Source organism: Nothobranchius furzeri, chromosome 2 (genome assembly GCF_043380555.1).
Source record: "Nothobranchius furzeri strain GRZ-AD chromosome 2, NfurGRZ-RIMD1, whole genome shotgun sequence".
Lineage (NCBI taxonomy): Eukaryota > Metazoa > Chordata > Actinopteri > Cyprinodontiformes > Nothobranchiidae > Nothobranchius > Nothobranchius furzeri.
Genome location: NC_091742.1, coordinates 80,260,927 through 80,277,737, shown reverse-complemented (window position 1 = coordinate 80,277,737; position 16,811 = coordinate 80,260,927). Strand labels below are relative to the sequence as shown.

The 16,811-nt window shown below is 41.8% G+C and overlaps 1 protein-coding gene across 2 annotated transcripts in view; it reads right to left on the bottom strand.

The window, feature by feature from the left end:
- LOC107376988 (adenylate cyclase type 2) overlaps positions 1-16,811 on the bottom strand; it is a 32,133-nt gene that overhangs the window by 13,476 nt on the left and 1,846 nt on the right. For both annotated transcript variants that reach the window (XM_015946336.3, XM_054747442.2), the window contains exons 2-11: positions 14,790-16,043; positions 9,897-10,100; positions 9,662-9,823; positions 9,111-9,260; positions 3,715-3,869; positions 1,602-1,713; positions 1,385-1,512; positions 728-886; positions 485-644; positions 232-399 (exon numbers count right to left, since the gene is read on the bottom strand). In XM_015946336.3, coding sequence (XP_015801822.3) covers positions 232-399; positions 485-644; positions 728-886; positions 1,385-1,512; positions 1,602-1,713; positions 3,715-3,869; positions 9,111-9,260; positions 9,662-9,823; positions 9,897-10,100; positions 14,790-15,722 — 2,331 coding nt within the window. In that variant the 5' untranslated portion in view covers positions 15,723-16,043. The remainder of the gene's footprint in view (positions 1-231; positions 400-484; positions 645-727; positions 887-1,384; positions 1,513-1,601; positions 1,714-3,714; positions 3,870-9,110; positions 9,261-9,661; positions 9,824-9,896; positions 10,101-14,789; positions 16,044-16,811) is intronic.

Below are 16,811 nucleotides of genomic sequence, written 5' to 3'. Positions count from 1 at the left end.
TGGAGCAGATACGCGACTGTAATGGTGACTGGATACCTCAGAATAGCGCTACGCCCTCTGTTGTCCTGGTGGGGAATTGTTTTACAACAATCCCAAGCTGAAGGAGAAAGCTGAAAGCACAACATCTCTGTCAATGCATGTGCGTCGGTGTGCTTCTCTCCCTTGCGGAGCTGACAGAGAAGTACAAATTAGGCTTTAGTCCTTTTACAACCGCAGATGTTGTATACTTACTTTTGCAAATTGTGATCGCTTGATTATATCCTTAAAGGGCCTCAGATGCTTCTTTTTTTCAGGGTTCCTTAGGTCGGCAAAAGGGTGGATGATGGACCAGGACTGGAGGTACTGAGACATTCGGACAGATGCCCTCTGCCTGCTCAGGCCTGGTGCCAGAATCTGAGCCTGAAATTACCGTAAAGGTTATTTTAACGTTACTTTTTTAAAACAGCGCTCAACTCTCCTGAGTGTTCTGGCAGCCGACACCTACCCCATTAGGCCGTTTGGAGACACTGTTAGCCTTGTCAGGATCAATTACGAGATACGTTTTTCTTCCTTTGAGATGAGGATTTCGACTTTCTCCGTTCCCCTCTTCCACTTTGTATTTTCTGTTCAAATGCTGCAGCGTTTCCTCTGTTATGTGGACTCGCCTGTTATTTTATAATAATCAGTTAAATCCCTAGAAATTCATATTTAATCACATTTTCAACATCTGAGCTTGAGGTTTTCTCACCCAGGAACTCCTCCAGACTCCATCTGATTGGCTAAAGTAACATCATCTGACCACACGTCGTACTGCCACTTCTGTTCACCAATCACACCAGAGAGCACATTGCCGGTGTGAATGCCAACCCTCATGTTTATGTCAACCCTCGTCACCTCTCGCAGGTTACTACAGAGAGACCAACACATTGCTGAATTTAGATAAACAGTCTTGAAAATACTCACGATCATTTCTAGAATAAAAACCATCTACAGCACTTTTGAATTTTTGGACACAAAAGGTTTGCTTATGCCGTCTTCTGCCAAGTCCAAAGTGATCCAATCTCATGGGGACAGCTTTACGTCCACAGGGAAAGGACTGACGATTCAACTTAAATTTGGTTAATGTGTAGGAAATAGCTATCTCTATGCATTATGTCAGACAGACAATAATAACACTGCAGCTTACAGGAAGAGAGCTCACTTGTAAACCAAAAACCAACAAGGGGCTGATCCATTCAAAATCTGGTCACTCTTAACACAATATCCTTCACCAACCATCATTATTTTGATATTTATTAGAAATGTTATTCTGAAAGCTACGTGGAAATTCTAAAACTGTCACAGAAAAGTTCGGCTGACAGACCAAAACATCAGCCGCATGTCAGACGAATGAAGATAAACTGACCCGATGGCAGTGCACATGTCCAAGCCCATCTGAACACAGTTCTTGGCGTGGTCAGGAATGGGCTCAGGTAAGCCGGACACACAATAGTAGCAGTCACCCAGGATCTTGATGCGAAGACACCCATTCTTCTACACACATAAAATAATAAGAGAGGACTATGAAGGAGAGGCCCAGTGTTGAAAATAGATTAAACATTTTACAAATGTTACAGCGTTACCATGGCGATGTCATCAAATCTGCCAAAAAGCTTGTTGAGGACAGCGACCAGCTCCTCTGGGGAGCAGGTACTGGCCAGCTTTGTGAAGCCAACGATGTCTGCATACAGGATGCTGCACAAATTCATACAGACAAATACGGTTTTCTTTTATTTGTGTGCATCCAATGCACACTCTAAAGCACCTGAATGCTGTTTAACAAGTTTTTACCAATATGTTCTCTACATCAATAAACAAGCAGTGGATTTAAATCAGTGTCCTAAGAATTGCTTTAAAAAGCAACTGGACTTAGACAAGACGTTGTCCTAAAGCTGGGGTAGGAGATAGTTTTCTCCTAGCTATTTTAGTTAGCATGCTACATGGTTATATGGTTACGTAGCCTGAGTGGTTAGTTATTATGTGGTAGTGGTATGCTATTATGGTAAATTCCATTCATCACTTTTTATCAGCTGTACCAGAAAATAACCAAAATATGAGGCTCTCTCAGCTGAGCATTTGGGCTTAGCCCCACCAAACTCGCTGCTCCCGCCGTGAAATGGCAAAATCTGGATGCATAAAGAAATTGACAACAGATCCTGGGTCAGTCAGGTGCGCAACAAATAACTGCAGCTTTGGCAATCATGTAATCCTGTTGTTTGAAATCGCAATTTCAGTCCTAGTGGCTTCGCTCTCTTAAACCTTTATTAGGGACAGAGTCCAGAGTCATCCTGACTATGAGGAGCCTGTCAGAAACCTGGAAGCTCTGTAGCTGTTATGTTAGTACTTGCGGCAGAAATGGTGCCAACAACAGGTCAAAAAGGTGAAAATTTTTTATGTTATTAGGCTGTTCGACAGTATCCGTCAAGTCTGGCATTCTCCTGTATTCTGGGGCTGTTGCTTAGGACAGTGGTTCCTAACCTGGGGGTCCCGACCCCCACAAGGGGGCGCCAAAGCATGTCAGTGGGTTGCCAGGACCTCTCCACTTTAAGGGGTTAAAACTTCATTTATTACTTGTTTATAGCCTACATTTTGCTCACTTTTTTTTTCATGAGTGAAAAGTTTACTGATATTAAGACAGGAAATAATTAGTACAGAAAAAGTAACACACTTTTAAGAACATTTTGCTCAGCTCACTGTTTTATTTTCAAGTGTCAAAAGTTCATTAAAGATAGGACTGGTTGATTAATCACAGCCTTTACAGTAAATAATCTAGTGTAAACAGTAATATACACATTTAAGTACATTTTGCTCTGTGTATTTTTTATGTGTCAAACGTTTATTGAAAGGAATGATTGATTCATCAGTGTTTACAAGAAACAATGTGTTCAGAAAAGTAACACAAACTGTCAAGCACATTATGCTCTGTTTGGTTTTGTTAATGACTTTGTTCTGTACTGGAGCCTACTATTACTGTTATCTATTGAATCAAAGCATATTAAAATGTGCTTGAACAATTTTATAATTTCTTAATAATGTTTGTACTGGAAGAGAGAATGGGAGGGGGTCGTCAAAAATTTTACTGGTAAAAAAACGGGGTCCCTTGGGAAAAAGGTTGGGAACCACTGGCTTGGGGGAGGGGCCTGAACAAAGGGAGCTGAACCTTTAAATTGTTTTTTTTTAACCGTAGATTATTTAAACGGCTTTTTCCAGGATCATCTACCCAAACCTTAGTCTTTCAGATGAAGTCTTTAAACTGCCCTAGGTTAATGTGAGCTAAACTCATGCAGATCACTCTCCCACATAGGGACCTGCATGAAGTTTCCGATTGGTGTACTAACAACTAGGGAAGGTCCCTGATTTCCTAATCGATACATTTTCAAACTTGCCCACTAGAGGCAGCTTGTTGTGCTCGACTTTCTCTCCAGTGAAGGGACCTTTTCTTTGACTCCCATAGGACTTCCCATGATCACGATGACCAAGGAACTGCACAAACTTATTAAGGCTGTATTATCAGCCCCTGTTTGGTAAACATCCCAAATAGCATCAGACGAGCAGTAATACCCAAAACAACAGTTGGATTAACTAGATGTAATGAGTAAGTGAGCCTGGTTCATGATGCTGCTGAGACAAAAGCCACAGATGATCATAGATTGCTTTTGCAACACAAGCAATGAGCAATAACAGAGAGACCAGTACCTGACATTTTTGTATTGCGCCACATAAAGGTTGTGGAAGTTTGCCATCTTGTTCTCGTCATCCTTTCCTTCCTTGGTCTTTTGTGATTTCTTTATTTTCTCAGTCTTTATCTTCAAAGCAATGTAGCGCGGCAACACGGACAGCAGAAGCCCTTCCTGTTGTCAAGGACAAAAAAACAACAACAGAGGTTAGAAGTGTGTGAAGCGAAGGTGTGTGATGCCTTCTGAGACTTTATGCTGAGGGTCTGTCTGATTTGTGTTTTGCAAAGATGGCGATCTGTTGCTACCGCCTGTAAAATAAAGAGACGGCTATCAAAGGCCTCCTTGAAGCGGTGCCGTGTTTGCTCAGTGGATCATGTTTCATCTCTTTGTTTGCTTGCAATGAATGGTGCCCATTTGGTTTGCCTTTTCTATTGCTGCTGAGCTTCAGACAAGTGAATGATTAATCTATTGGCTTAATAGGAAGAAAAGCACACAGGTACCAAGCTGTGGTTGTCTACACAAAGAGCCCTTCAATGAGAGTGATTACACTCAATGATTTTAAACTTGGAGAAAGCTGTATGAGTGGATTCCTCTGTTGACTTCAAACTAACCAAAGGTTTGTCACAGCTAAAGGAAAGTAACATTGAACAAAGAGCTGCACAGAGTTGAAAGCCAGTATTCCGATCAATCAAAGGAGATGCAGTTAAGATTATGTCACCAAGATGCAATGAAATATCAGGGATGTGCATGGACATTTTTAGACTGTTATTGCGTTTTCTATTAATTTATTTTCACTGTTTGTGCTTATTTTAAACATACCACTAATTATAAAAAAAACATACAGTACTTCATTAAAATGTTATATTTTAACAATAAAATTACAGTAAATGTCCCCTTACTCAAAAATGGTTTGATCTTGCGCACCTTCCCAGAGCTCCGAGCGCTCTTGGTTGTGTTGTGAAAGCAGAGACTGTCAATCATGCTAGGAGGCGGATCTTTAAAGCAAATCCGGAGCGTGCGACGTGCACGAACCACCGAGGCAGAAGGAAAAGACACCGGTGAAACGCGGTGGTAAAACGCTCTTACAATGAAGACTCGCGGGTAAAGCTGGTCTGTGATGTTTGTCAGAGTCGTTACTCTCTGTGTCAAAACTGTTGCTCACAACAGGTTCCTCAGTAACGGGCAGAGGTGTGGACTCGAGTCACATGACTTGGACTCAAGTCATTATTTTAATGACTTCTGACTTGACTTGATAAAATCCATAAAGATTTACGACTTGACTCAGACTTGAACGCCAATGACTTGCGACTTGAATCGACTTGCATCTGTTGACTTGATGATGACTTGAGCTGTATATGATATTTTGGCACAAAAGTGGCACGACATGGACAAAACTCATAAATCATTCTTGGTTTTGGGTTTGATCTTGTGCGGCTAAATGCAGCAGCACTTTGTTTATGATCAGTTTCAGTTGCACTTTCTGCTTGTTTAAGCAAATAAATGAAGCTTTAAGAAGATTTATTTCTGGAATTTCTTTATTATCATCGTCATTATATTGAAGTTGGACAGGTGACTTGAACATGACTTGAAAATTCAAAGTTAAGGACTTGGACTTGACTTGGATTTCCATATCATTGACTTTGGACTCGACTTGGACTTGGTTGTCTTTGACTTGGACTTGACTCGAGACTTGACTGGAAAGACTCGTGACTTACTTGTGACTTGCAAAGCAGTGACTGGTGACACCTCTGGTAATGGGACAGGTTGGTGCTAAAGCTCAAATAAGCTTCTATCACAGACAAGGTGGTGGAGTAGTGTTGTTTCCTACAAGCCAAACCCCTTTAAAGCACATAAAATAACAGCTGAAATAATTGATTCAAAGCCATGATGATTAGTTTTAAGAATTGTGAGAAAAAAAGTTAAGATTGGATCAGACATTATTGAGAAGAAGTCGATTATCCGTTTTCCTATTTCATAAATATTTACAAGAGATTTTTTTGTCTTTTTTGAAAAAAAAAATTCATTTTATTTAAGTTTTAAAATTCAGAATTTTTTTTTTAAACTTTTCAGAAAGAACACTGATTTTTTTCAACAGGATTTTGAAATTTGTAGAAAAATTCAAATCTAAATTAAACAAATAGATCTAAAAATATTATTTTCAGTAACATGGATGCTGAAGTTGGTTCCTATTTCTGGTTTTCGGTAAGGAAACGGCAACCAATTTATCCACTCTGAGCATCTTTAATCTTCCCTTATAGTGGTTACCAACCTGGGGTCTGTGACCAACGAAGTACTGTATATGAGGTTACCAATATTGTTTGCAAAAATAAATCTCTATAGCAATATTATAATCAAAATCCTGTATAAGGGTTATATCTCTGTATGAAGTTTTAAATTAATGAATTTTAATGTGTGTGTGTGTGTGTGTGTGGGGGGGGGGGGGGGGGGGTCCTGGCTTATCTTGGACACAAGGAAAAAAGATTGGGATCCAATGACCTAGACTCTTCAAACCATGAACCAGATTATTCTACATTGATAGCAGAATCTATTAAACACAGCTTGTGATTTGTGAAACCTATATTTTATATGTAAAAAAAAAAGTATTTTCTTTCACAAATATAGGAATGAAATTGTGTTAAAATGTGCAAAAATTTAACTTTAACCTGTTTGCCGGGTAGTTCTCTGGGTGCTTAGCACCCCTAAACCTCTAAACCTCGAGTTGCCTCTGAGTATGTTTATTGGCGAAATTCTGGCGATACGATACATATCACGATGCAGGGAGGCAATACGATTTATCACGATATATTGCGATACATTCAGCCAGATGATATTAGTGATTTTTTAGACTGAATTTATTGTAGGAAAATTCAATAAACAGCCCAAACGGACACTTAACATGTTTAACATGAGGTATCTGAACCATAATAGAGGGATTTACGCTTCAATGGAGGAAACAAAACCCATTGAACACTGCTGCTAACTAGCAGTCTGCGTTTGAAATGCACCAAAAGAAAAAATAAAATACACAGATGTTTGCATGTAAAATCTGACAAAAGTTTGATACGTGGCTTTTGAAGATCAATATAATATTGCAGGAAAAAAAATCACGACATATTGCCATATCTGTCATGTTCTGTGTCCCTCTGTCCCCAGCCTCCTCCTGTTCTCCTCCAGGTTCTCTTACGTCCCATTATTATTCCCAGCTCCCTCTAGGCTTCCCTCGAGTTATTAGTTGTTTATTTTTGCCCTTAGTCTTTAGGTTTGGTTATTCCGTGTTTTATAGGTTAATGTTCATCTTCCCTCCTGCTTAGTTCTTTCCCCATTTAGTTTATTGAATGCACCCGTCTTCCCTCCAGATCTCACTCACACCTGTCACCTGTTCCCCTGATCACCTCCCTCTGTGTAAAAGCCCTGTCTTGTCCCTCAGTGTTTGTCGGTCCATTGTTGTTGTCAGCTTATTTGTTCCCCCGTGTAAACCTGAGACTCCTGCTCAGTTGGTGACCTCCTGAATCTGTTTTTGTGTTTCCCGATACCTGGCTTGGCTCCCTGTCCGTGATTTTTGGATTATCACCCTAAAAGGATTCTACTTTTTTTATTTCACTCACTCCTGCCTCATGTCGTCTGGTGCTCTGCATCTTGGGTCCTACTCCTCCTGCTCAGAGCGTGACAATATCGATATTTTCTTACATCCCTATAAAATTATATACAGTTTTTAATAATGCATTGGACGGTTCTCGACTCAATTTTAGTCGTTTCTGCAATCTCCTTAGATGTTTTCTCTGTTCACTACACATTTGTTCTTTAGACTTATTCAATAACATAAACTAATATCTACACATTACAACAAATCTGACAATTGTTACCTTTATAAAGAGACCAAAGTAATCAAATTGTTACAGAAATATATTCAATAAAGTGCGGGTAAGTCATCTGTCCATTTATCTATCCATTTATTTTTGTCCACTTCTAGCCACTTGGACCAGCTTCTCTGGGGGAAGCCCAAGGCGTTCCCTGGCCAGAGATCTAGTCCCTCCAGCGCGTCCTGAAAACCTCACCAGGGAGGTGTCCAGGAGGCACCCTAACCAGATGCCCGAGCCACCTCTCTTCGTGCTCTCGATTTACCAGTCAATCTACGTTCCTACCATCACCTATGGTCACGAACTTTGGGTAGTGACCAAAAGAACGAGATTGCGGATACAAGCGGCTGAAATGAATTTTCTGTGCAGGGTGGCTGGGGTCTCCCTTAGAGATAGGGTGGGAAGCTCAGTTATCCGGGGGGGGGGCTTGGAGTAGACCCGCTGCTCCTCCACATTGAGAGGAGCCAGTTGAGGTGGTTCAGGCACATGGGGCCTCATTTCTAAAGCTTGCTTATGCAGAAAACGAGGTCGGAAAACTGCGTAAGCAACTTTCCATGCAAACTTTGGGATTTATAAAAGAAATATTAGCGGAAAAATGTACGTAACTTTAAGTTGACTAAGGACCTGGCTTATGCACATTTTTGGACATGGAAAGCACCTGCAGTCTGGGGATCGAATCCTGATCGGACCATTTTTTTTATGTCCGCTACAGATCTCTCTGAAGAACTCACAGCATTGATGGCTTTTGCAACGCTGTGCCACTCCGTGGATTTTCTCTTATTTGTTTTGCAAAAGCACTTCCTTTCATTTCTCCGCCTCACCCACAAGTACCTCAATTTCTGCTTGTGAAATAGTGCTTCCTTGATCTGCAGTGGCGATCGAAATGCTGCAACGAGCCGGCTTATATATATGCATGAGGTCCACAAGGCACTTTGCATTGATCATTTATGGCAGAAAGTGGGCGTGGTGAGGGCGGGATGTAACTAAAAAGCAGCTGAGAACCTGCCTCATTAGTCTCTGATTTATGAAGCGGAGATTGCGTGCAGCTGTGCGTACTCGATGTTTTATTGGTCACAAACCTACTTGGTGTAAGTGGATTTTTTTTGCTGAGCTCAAGTACGGTTTTAGTAAGGATTCTACGCAATGTTTGATAAATGAAACCCCAGGTCAGGATGCCTCCTGGACGCCTCCCTGGTGACGTTGTCCGGGCACGTCCAACCGGGAGGAGGCCTAAAGGGAGACCCAGGACACGTTGGAGGGACTATATCTTTCAGTTGGCCAGGGAATGCCTTGGGATTCCATTGGAGGAGCTGGCCCAAGCACCTGGGGGGAGAGAAGTCTGGGTCTCCCTGCTTAGGCTGCTGCCCCCGCGACCCGACTCCAGATAAGTGACTGAAAATGGACGAATATGTTCTTACATCCCCAGTAATAAGTTACATTGTAGCCACACACCGAAACGTTTAGTCCCTGGATAAAAGCTTTGATGTAAACTGGGTGTGTTAAATGTGTATTTAAAATTTTTATAACTTAAAACATTTTCAATAGCTAGAGTTTGTACCTGCTGAATTTGTTTTATCTCCTTCTTGCTGTGTATGGCGCTGAAATCCTGTCTCTTGCGATTGGACGTCCTGAGATTTTTCTCGGTCATCCACAGGTGAAAGAATCCAACCCAGTTCACGCACACCAGCAGCATAGCATTCGCCACCAGCTGGAAAAGCAGGAAAGAGCAGCAGCTGACTTACGACCTAACTATCATTCTGGACTGAGAAGACAATGAACCACTTCAGCTATATAAAAATGAGATGACTCCACATCTGAAATGTTTCTGTTGAACTTGCATTGATGAAAAGTAAAGCATGGAAACCTGTTAAACAAATATGTGTTTACACTCCAGCTATTTTAGGATCTCTGTGTGAAACAGTAACAAATGTTACAGAACATTTACATGTTTCCAGAGAAACTAAAAGCTGGCCTGAGCTCAACGTCACATGTCTTTAGATGGACAGGTAAACTGTAACTTTCACCAACATCTATCTCTAATATTACCTAAAACTGTGATTATTATCACATGAAAACATAAAGATGTCTTGTTTATTGGTAGGTTTTTACCTGCTCAGCCAACTGTGGTGTGTTTGGGCTCTTGATGGTGACATAAACACTGATGATGATGATGTGTGAAAGACTGGTCCCAATCCCAACCATGAGGGCCCAGGCCAGAGACAGGGGCAACACGGTGTACACGCTCAGGGAGAGGAAGAGGAAAAATGCCACCTGGAAAACCAGAATCCAAGTCAGGAGACGGTTTCCTAAAAACGTCAATTTGATTCGTTTTGCTTCCTCTCACTTGTTCCCATGCCGTCACAGCCCCCCCTGTGAAGACGAAGACCATGGCGGTGATGTAAAGAGTTCCCCAAACAAAGAGGGCCAGAGCTCCTCCACAGCGCCTCATAGTGGCCAGCCAGGGCAGGCAGACCAAAAGGAGCACACTCAGGCAGAGAACCACACATACCACCGCCAGGGCAGCAACATGCTGGTTCACTTCCTGAGGCTTCAACAACAACAACAACAGTAATATTAATAATAATAGTAATAATAATAATAATAATAATAATAATAATAATAATAATAATGATAATAATAATAATAATAACAGTAGTCAGTGCATTTCCTGAAGCTGTGGCTAAATTCAAGGTAAGTTTGATCTGCAGCCACATCAGAACTAATGATGTTACATTATAATGACATTTTAAAAAAGCATTACCTTTTACCTAATAGGCACTGACCCGTTTTGATTCATCTCTTGACGATATTAAAGAAGGACGCTCAACATTTAGGGACTAGTATTAAAATGCCTTTTTTTCATTAGCATGAAAGCATCATTTCAGACAGGTGGGTAATGTGTTTATAACTGATCCAGCTAAAGAAGACACATTAGAATCAGATGGGCTTTAAAACACATTATAGACGGCACTAATTTCATTTAATGCAGGTGGTTTTCAGTCAACTTTCCATTCTGTTTTTGATTCATTTATAATCAGCATTTTATCTCACTATGTTCTCATTGGGTACCGTTTCAGATTTTGTATATTCCTGCCCTTTGCACCTGCTGTTGTGACGAAATGGTTTCTTCTTAAGAGACCAATAAAGAATCAATGTGATCCGCCCTTAGCTGTTAATGATGAGGACCATGATTCATGGTCAACATTTTGTTTCTTAAAGTTCTTGATCACCAAGAAACCGTGTTAACTTGCTCTTTCTTAAATATCTAAGGTTTCGTGTGTGTGTGCTGAACGGGAACGTTTTCCTCCACCCCTCTCACCTGCATCAGCTGCAGACAGGGAATAGATGGGAAAACGCCAGTCTCTTCTATGTCACGGGGAAAATTAGTTCACCTTGGCTTGTGAACGCAAGAAGGAGAGCGTGGACCGCGCCATGGCTGTTAAAATGCTAACTGTTAGCATATAGGAACTCCACATGGCAGAACTCCTTCAGGCTTGTGTTATTAATGGAGATAAAACATAAACATTGCTTTTTTTTACTAAACAAAGACAGCGGAAGAGTTGTGTTGCTGTTAGCCAATCAGAGAGATGGTTCATGAACATCGATGAGTAAAATCCCACCTTTTTCCACTCCCATTGCTCCGATTAACTTCTACTTCCTGAAATAGGAGTGCCAGAGCTTTTTTTTCCCACAGAAAATGACTCATTTATACAAGACACAACAGCAAGTTCAGTTAAAAAAAATTAGTGAACGAGAACGTCAAATGTGTCATCTGAAAAAACAAGTTTCCCCTCTACACCACTAGTTGGTGCGTGCATCAGAAAAGTTGGACTCCCGTCAGTAGATGGCGCTCTCCACTGTTCTGTTTTGAAACCAACACGGTGGACAAAGCCCGATCCGTCTCTGCTTTAACATCAGAGTCGAGTTAGAAACATTTTTGGCGTGAATGAGTAAATTATGAGTGAGCTCTTATTTTGTTTTATTTTATTTTTCAAGTCATAAAAAGTAATGTCATGACTCAGTTTTGGTTTTTTTGTTACACAAATTGCGTTTCCACGGCAACAAGATGGCCACGCAGTACAAGAGGGAATCCACTCCTCGCTGCTGAGGTGGTGCACGAGCTGGAGCTGATGAAGTGTAGGAGTTTATCGCTTTTGGAGATTAAAAAGGCGTGCTGATGAGAGGAGGTGGCATCGTGGACTAGTTTCTTCCAAACGGGGGGCGTGGCGTGGAAAGTTCAACTCTCTGATTATTACCATAATTATAAACAGGCTCAACCGAGTTAGCTTTGCCGTGAGGACCAGCGTAATTACACAATTCTGTGGAAAGAAGCAATCATTGTCTACTTTCAGAGCATCCAGGAGTTAAAGTACTGAGAATCTCATGTGACACTCTTGGCTGTAATTAGAGTCCCAATCACAGGAGTCCTGGGGGCTGTGATTAATGGTATTAAAAGCACAATTTATCTGCTTTCTGATACTTTTTCAGATATCTTAAATGGTTCCAGATTTGCAGTGAAGAGAATAGATAAGTAAAAACACGCTGGTATTGATTCTCATTTGTCCAGGATCCTTCTGTTGCTACGCACAGCTGAAACACCCAGAGCCACGCAAACACAACACTGCTTTATAACAGCAAACAGAAAAGTCTAATGAGGATACAATCCTAGTCTGTTACAGCGCTTTGATCCAAACATGAACAAAACAGCATGTGGTGTCACCACAGAACAACCAGTCCCGTCCGCAGGTCTGAGTAGGTGTGACGGCTGGTTCCGTTTCTGAGGAAGTGCACGTGAATCACAAGATAAGCTGCTCAAATATAAAAGAAGCGTTCTAAAACTCTACGCACTATGAGTCAAAAATCTCATCGAAAGGATTAAGAGTTTATTTTTCTTCCCGTTTTCATGCTTCACTGAACTCCAATTTAAAATCCATATAAACAGAGTGAGGGCGTCACAAACGGCCTTTTCATACGCACGTCAGTTCTGATAACTTCTACACTGTTTGAACTGTTGTCATGTGCTCCGCGGTGGTGGAAAGATGAGAAGTCACACAGACTCTTAAATCGAAGCGTAAGAATGTTCTGGTGTTCAGGGAAAACTGGTTTAATGCTTCACTTTCACGCCGTCTCTGTGGTTGGCTGCAAAACAATTTCCAGCAATGCTCTCTTTTTGATCCTGTCTACAGAGACATGGAGATTAAACGCGTATTTACCGTCAACCACGACTGGTTACAGTTGCTTTTTGCAACTCATTTAAGAGATTTAGGAAATAATCATTCAACATAACCTGATCTAAGGCAGTCATCCCCAACTTCCTTCCCGAGGGCTGGTATCCAGCATGTCTTACTGTTCCTGCTTCAACATTCCTGGTTTTAATTAGCAGGTGATCAACAGGCTTCTGCAGAGCCTGATGAGCTGCTGAACAGGTGAATCAAGTGTGTTGGATCAGGGAAACAACTAAAATAAGTGTAACAATTAAATTATTACACTTATTTTAGTTGTTTCAAGAACAAATTAAACTGTTACATAAGGACACTGGCCCTCGGGGAAGGGAGCTGGGGATCACTGATCTAGGTTTTGATCTGTGACATGAGAGATGCTGTGCAATATGCATTCATTCTCTGTTTTTATTTACTGTTTAGTTTGAGATCTTTTTCTGGAGTATTTTTGCCATTTTGTTAGAAATTTACTTCACATACCAATAATGGCAACCAATATATTCAATGTTTTGTCAAAGGAAAAAATAACTGTAATGGCCTCTGAAATGTACGATCCTGGAAAAACCAAATCCAATCAGTTGGAACATCCTGTTCATGATTTGACCATATCTGCTCATCAAACTGTGCTTTGACTGCCTCTCCCAACTCTTTTCGGTTTGACACAGGTGAACAGAAAGCAAAGCCTGAGTTAGGCTAGCTAGCATCACCGACGGATAGTGGTGCGACGGATCAAAAATTTCCCGGTTCGGCTCACGGTTTTCAGTCACGGATTGGATCATTTTTATTGGATAAGCAGAAAGAAAAAGACCAAATAGCTTTGCTCTCTCTGTCTCTTTATTTTTAGAACACTTAGTGCAATATTTCTGCTCAATTTGTAACTTGCTATAAAAGCAGGAGTTAGACAGAGGTCCAATCGCTGATTAAATGTTAAAATGGCTTGCCCAATAAATGTTAAAAGGTCCCTTCGCATTCAGCTTTCACTCATCCCCTCACCTTTCTGGTGCACTGCTTATTTTTCTTTTGTCCTATTTTACAGATTTGTCCAGCACTGTTTACAGGTCCCACCACGTTTATGTTATGTCCGAGGCATGTTTCATGCACCACCACCACCACCACAGCGACCGGAGATATGTGTGAGCGGCGTTGCACCGTCAGACTGGAGATACGTGCGCCTGTTAATTTTTGCCATTTGTATCATCGTAATATTTTACAGGGGAGTCAAAATGCTCCCATACAGGTGACTTAAAGGATGCAGGTGGTTTTTCATCCTCCGCCATGACCACCGCTGTGCATTTCTCATTTGAACAGGTAGCGCCTCCGCCCTCTCCGTGACCGATCCGCGAACCGCGTGCATGCCAAATTGTAGAGAGAGATTCGTACGGATCAAGGATGATCCGTTGCGCCCTTACCGATGGAATGTCACTTTCTGTTTGCAAATTGCACTTAAGAAGTTGTTTTACACGTCCTGTTAAGTCTGGTTCCGTTCTTGTTGAGAAACGTTTAGGTGACGGACCTGTTGCCTGTGAACGCAGCCTGTCCTTTTCCCACTGGTAGAGCCGTCTGTCAGTTTGTTACCTTGGCATCTGGAAGTTTTGACCAGTTGTTCTTAGGGTTTCCTCAGATTGTTGGTGCTGAGCTGCTGTGACTTTTAAGTGAAGCGTAAACCACGAAAGCTAAACACGGCCTTAATTTTGACCATAAAAACTCCACACCAAATAGCTAGCATGCTAAAATGTTATACTGTTACATAGGTGTGTTATGCTAGGAAATATGGTAGAAAAGGTGTAAACAATGGGTGGAAAACGTAAAACTGATCCTGCATGAACAAGTGGGAGTTTCTGTAATCTAGAGGTGCAACGTAGGGGAAAAGCCTGAAAAAAGAGGACTGGAGTTGCGTATATTCGAAAAGTCGATAGCTCAAACTGTATTCTCAGGATTTTTGCTTTACTGTTAACTGATCATTGCAACAAGCTACAAGAAACATGAGTGTTGAAGTTATTTTGTGCATGCAAACTCACCCTTGTAGTAGGAATGACGACGATGATGACCACACAGAAGATCAAGGACAGCACAAGACCAGACAACATGGCTGGGGTCTCTTCAACACATCGAAGGAAAGCCCTGTTGGTGGTCTGATAGCAACAACACAACCCCTCTCTCACACTCCGCCTGGACCGAGTGCTTTGTCCATCATCGTCTTCATCCTGCACAGATGACCTGACATCTATGCTGTCTCTGGTTTGACTAACTTGGAAGGAAACGTCTGGAAATCCAGAGGAGCTGCACCCAACATTGGATTTATCAGTCAAGTCTGAAAACTCAAGGTCTCTGTTATCGCTGGGGCAGTCTTTGGCGAATTTATTTGATTTAGAAACATCTAAACTGGATTCAGACAGATTGACAGCAGAGATGGAGCTGGTCTTCTCAAACGCCTTTCCATCAAGCTCTAAAAAATCTTCATCCCCAATGTCGGAGCTGAAACTAGTGCGTGCATTACAACGGTCGGACTTTGTGCTGCCGTAGTCCGAATCGGTGCCGCTGTTCAGTTGCAGTGAAGTGCTGCTGCCATTCTCACAGGACAGGCTGACTGGAGCAGCATCATCCATCCTCTGTGGAGTCAATTCTCTCCCCTTGAACACAGAAACAGTCTTGAGGGGTTCAGGAGCATGTGCAGTTTTCACCTCACCCATCTGTACGGAACCTGGGGACCCACCAAGTCCTGACCTGCTCTCACCTGGGGGCTTAGTTGTGCTGCTATTTTCTTTTAAAACGTTTCTGCCACTGCTGCATGCAGGCTGTGCGGGGCCCTTTGTTGCGTGACTGAAGTCATCAAGCTGCAAAAAATCACTTTTGCCCTTCCCATTGCTGGATATGACAACAACGTTAGGCACTAAGGACGCCTCGCCTCCAGGCCTCGACTTGTCCTGAAAGTTTTGGAACTCGTCTGGCATGGCGATAGGTGCAAGAATGCTGCCGTCGACTCCTCTGTGTGATAAATACCTACTAGAATTATCCTTGCAACTTGATCTTCTCCTTGTCAGGACTTGTAAACTTCCAGATTAGAAAATATTTCTGTATGTCAGGTGAAATAATCAAAATCTAAAAAAGAAATCAGGCGATCTGGAGAATATTCCACAGAGAGTCCAGCTCTTCGGTCTATAAAGGATGGTCAAAACTGACGTTAAGATTCCAGAAATCGATAAGGAATCTTTAACTGGAGCATCATCTCTTCCGTTGAATGTTGTCCCATACTTGGAGGAAGCCGAGTCTCCCTGTCAGAAACAGAAAGGAGACAGCTAAGAAGCACATTTTAACAGAGATTTACCCAACTTCAGCTTTGACAACAAAACCCTGCAACAGCAGTGCACGGCTTGCATCTGTTCATAGTTTTAGTGTTGTTTTAATAACAGGCCCCTTCTGGCCATTTCCTCATTATGCAAAACTAGTTGGTCTAGCTCTGAGCTCTTCCTCTAGAACAGTCACACATACTGTACCGTGCTCAGGTGTGTACCAGAGTGAAATGTCAGTGACTCACCCACTATGCATTAAAAACATTTATTCTTTTTTTCCCAGGTGGCACCTACGTTCTGTGTGGCTTCTCTTTTAGCCTGTTCACCCAAGCCATCATCAAAACGCCCTGTGGGCATGCCGAATTACGACCTGCTTTAATGTTGGTTCCGGGATTAAAACGTACTTTTAATCCACCACCCTTTGTTGCAAAGATATATGGGATTCATGAGCACCGGGATTATCCCGTCATTCATCTGTGCCGTATATTTCACCTGGACTCAGCTGCCACTGGAGCAGGTCAAATATACCATTTATATCAAATCACAGGGACCTGCTGTTGTGACAAGAGCTGTTGTGTCTGTTTGAAACCGAAGTACGTCTATGAAACCGTATGGTAATTATAGATCTTAAGTGAACTGCTGTTCTGCTGGTAGTGGTTCATCGTTTCCCTCTTTGCTGCTGGTTTCATTACTCCGTTCTGCATGAACCGACTTCCTAAAAAAGTGGATTTTTCTAAGCTAGCAGAGTCA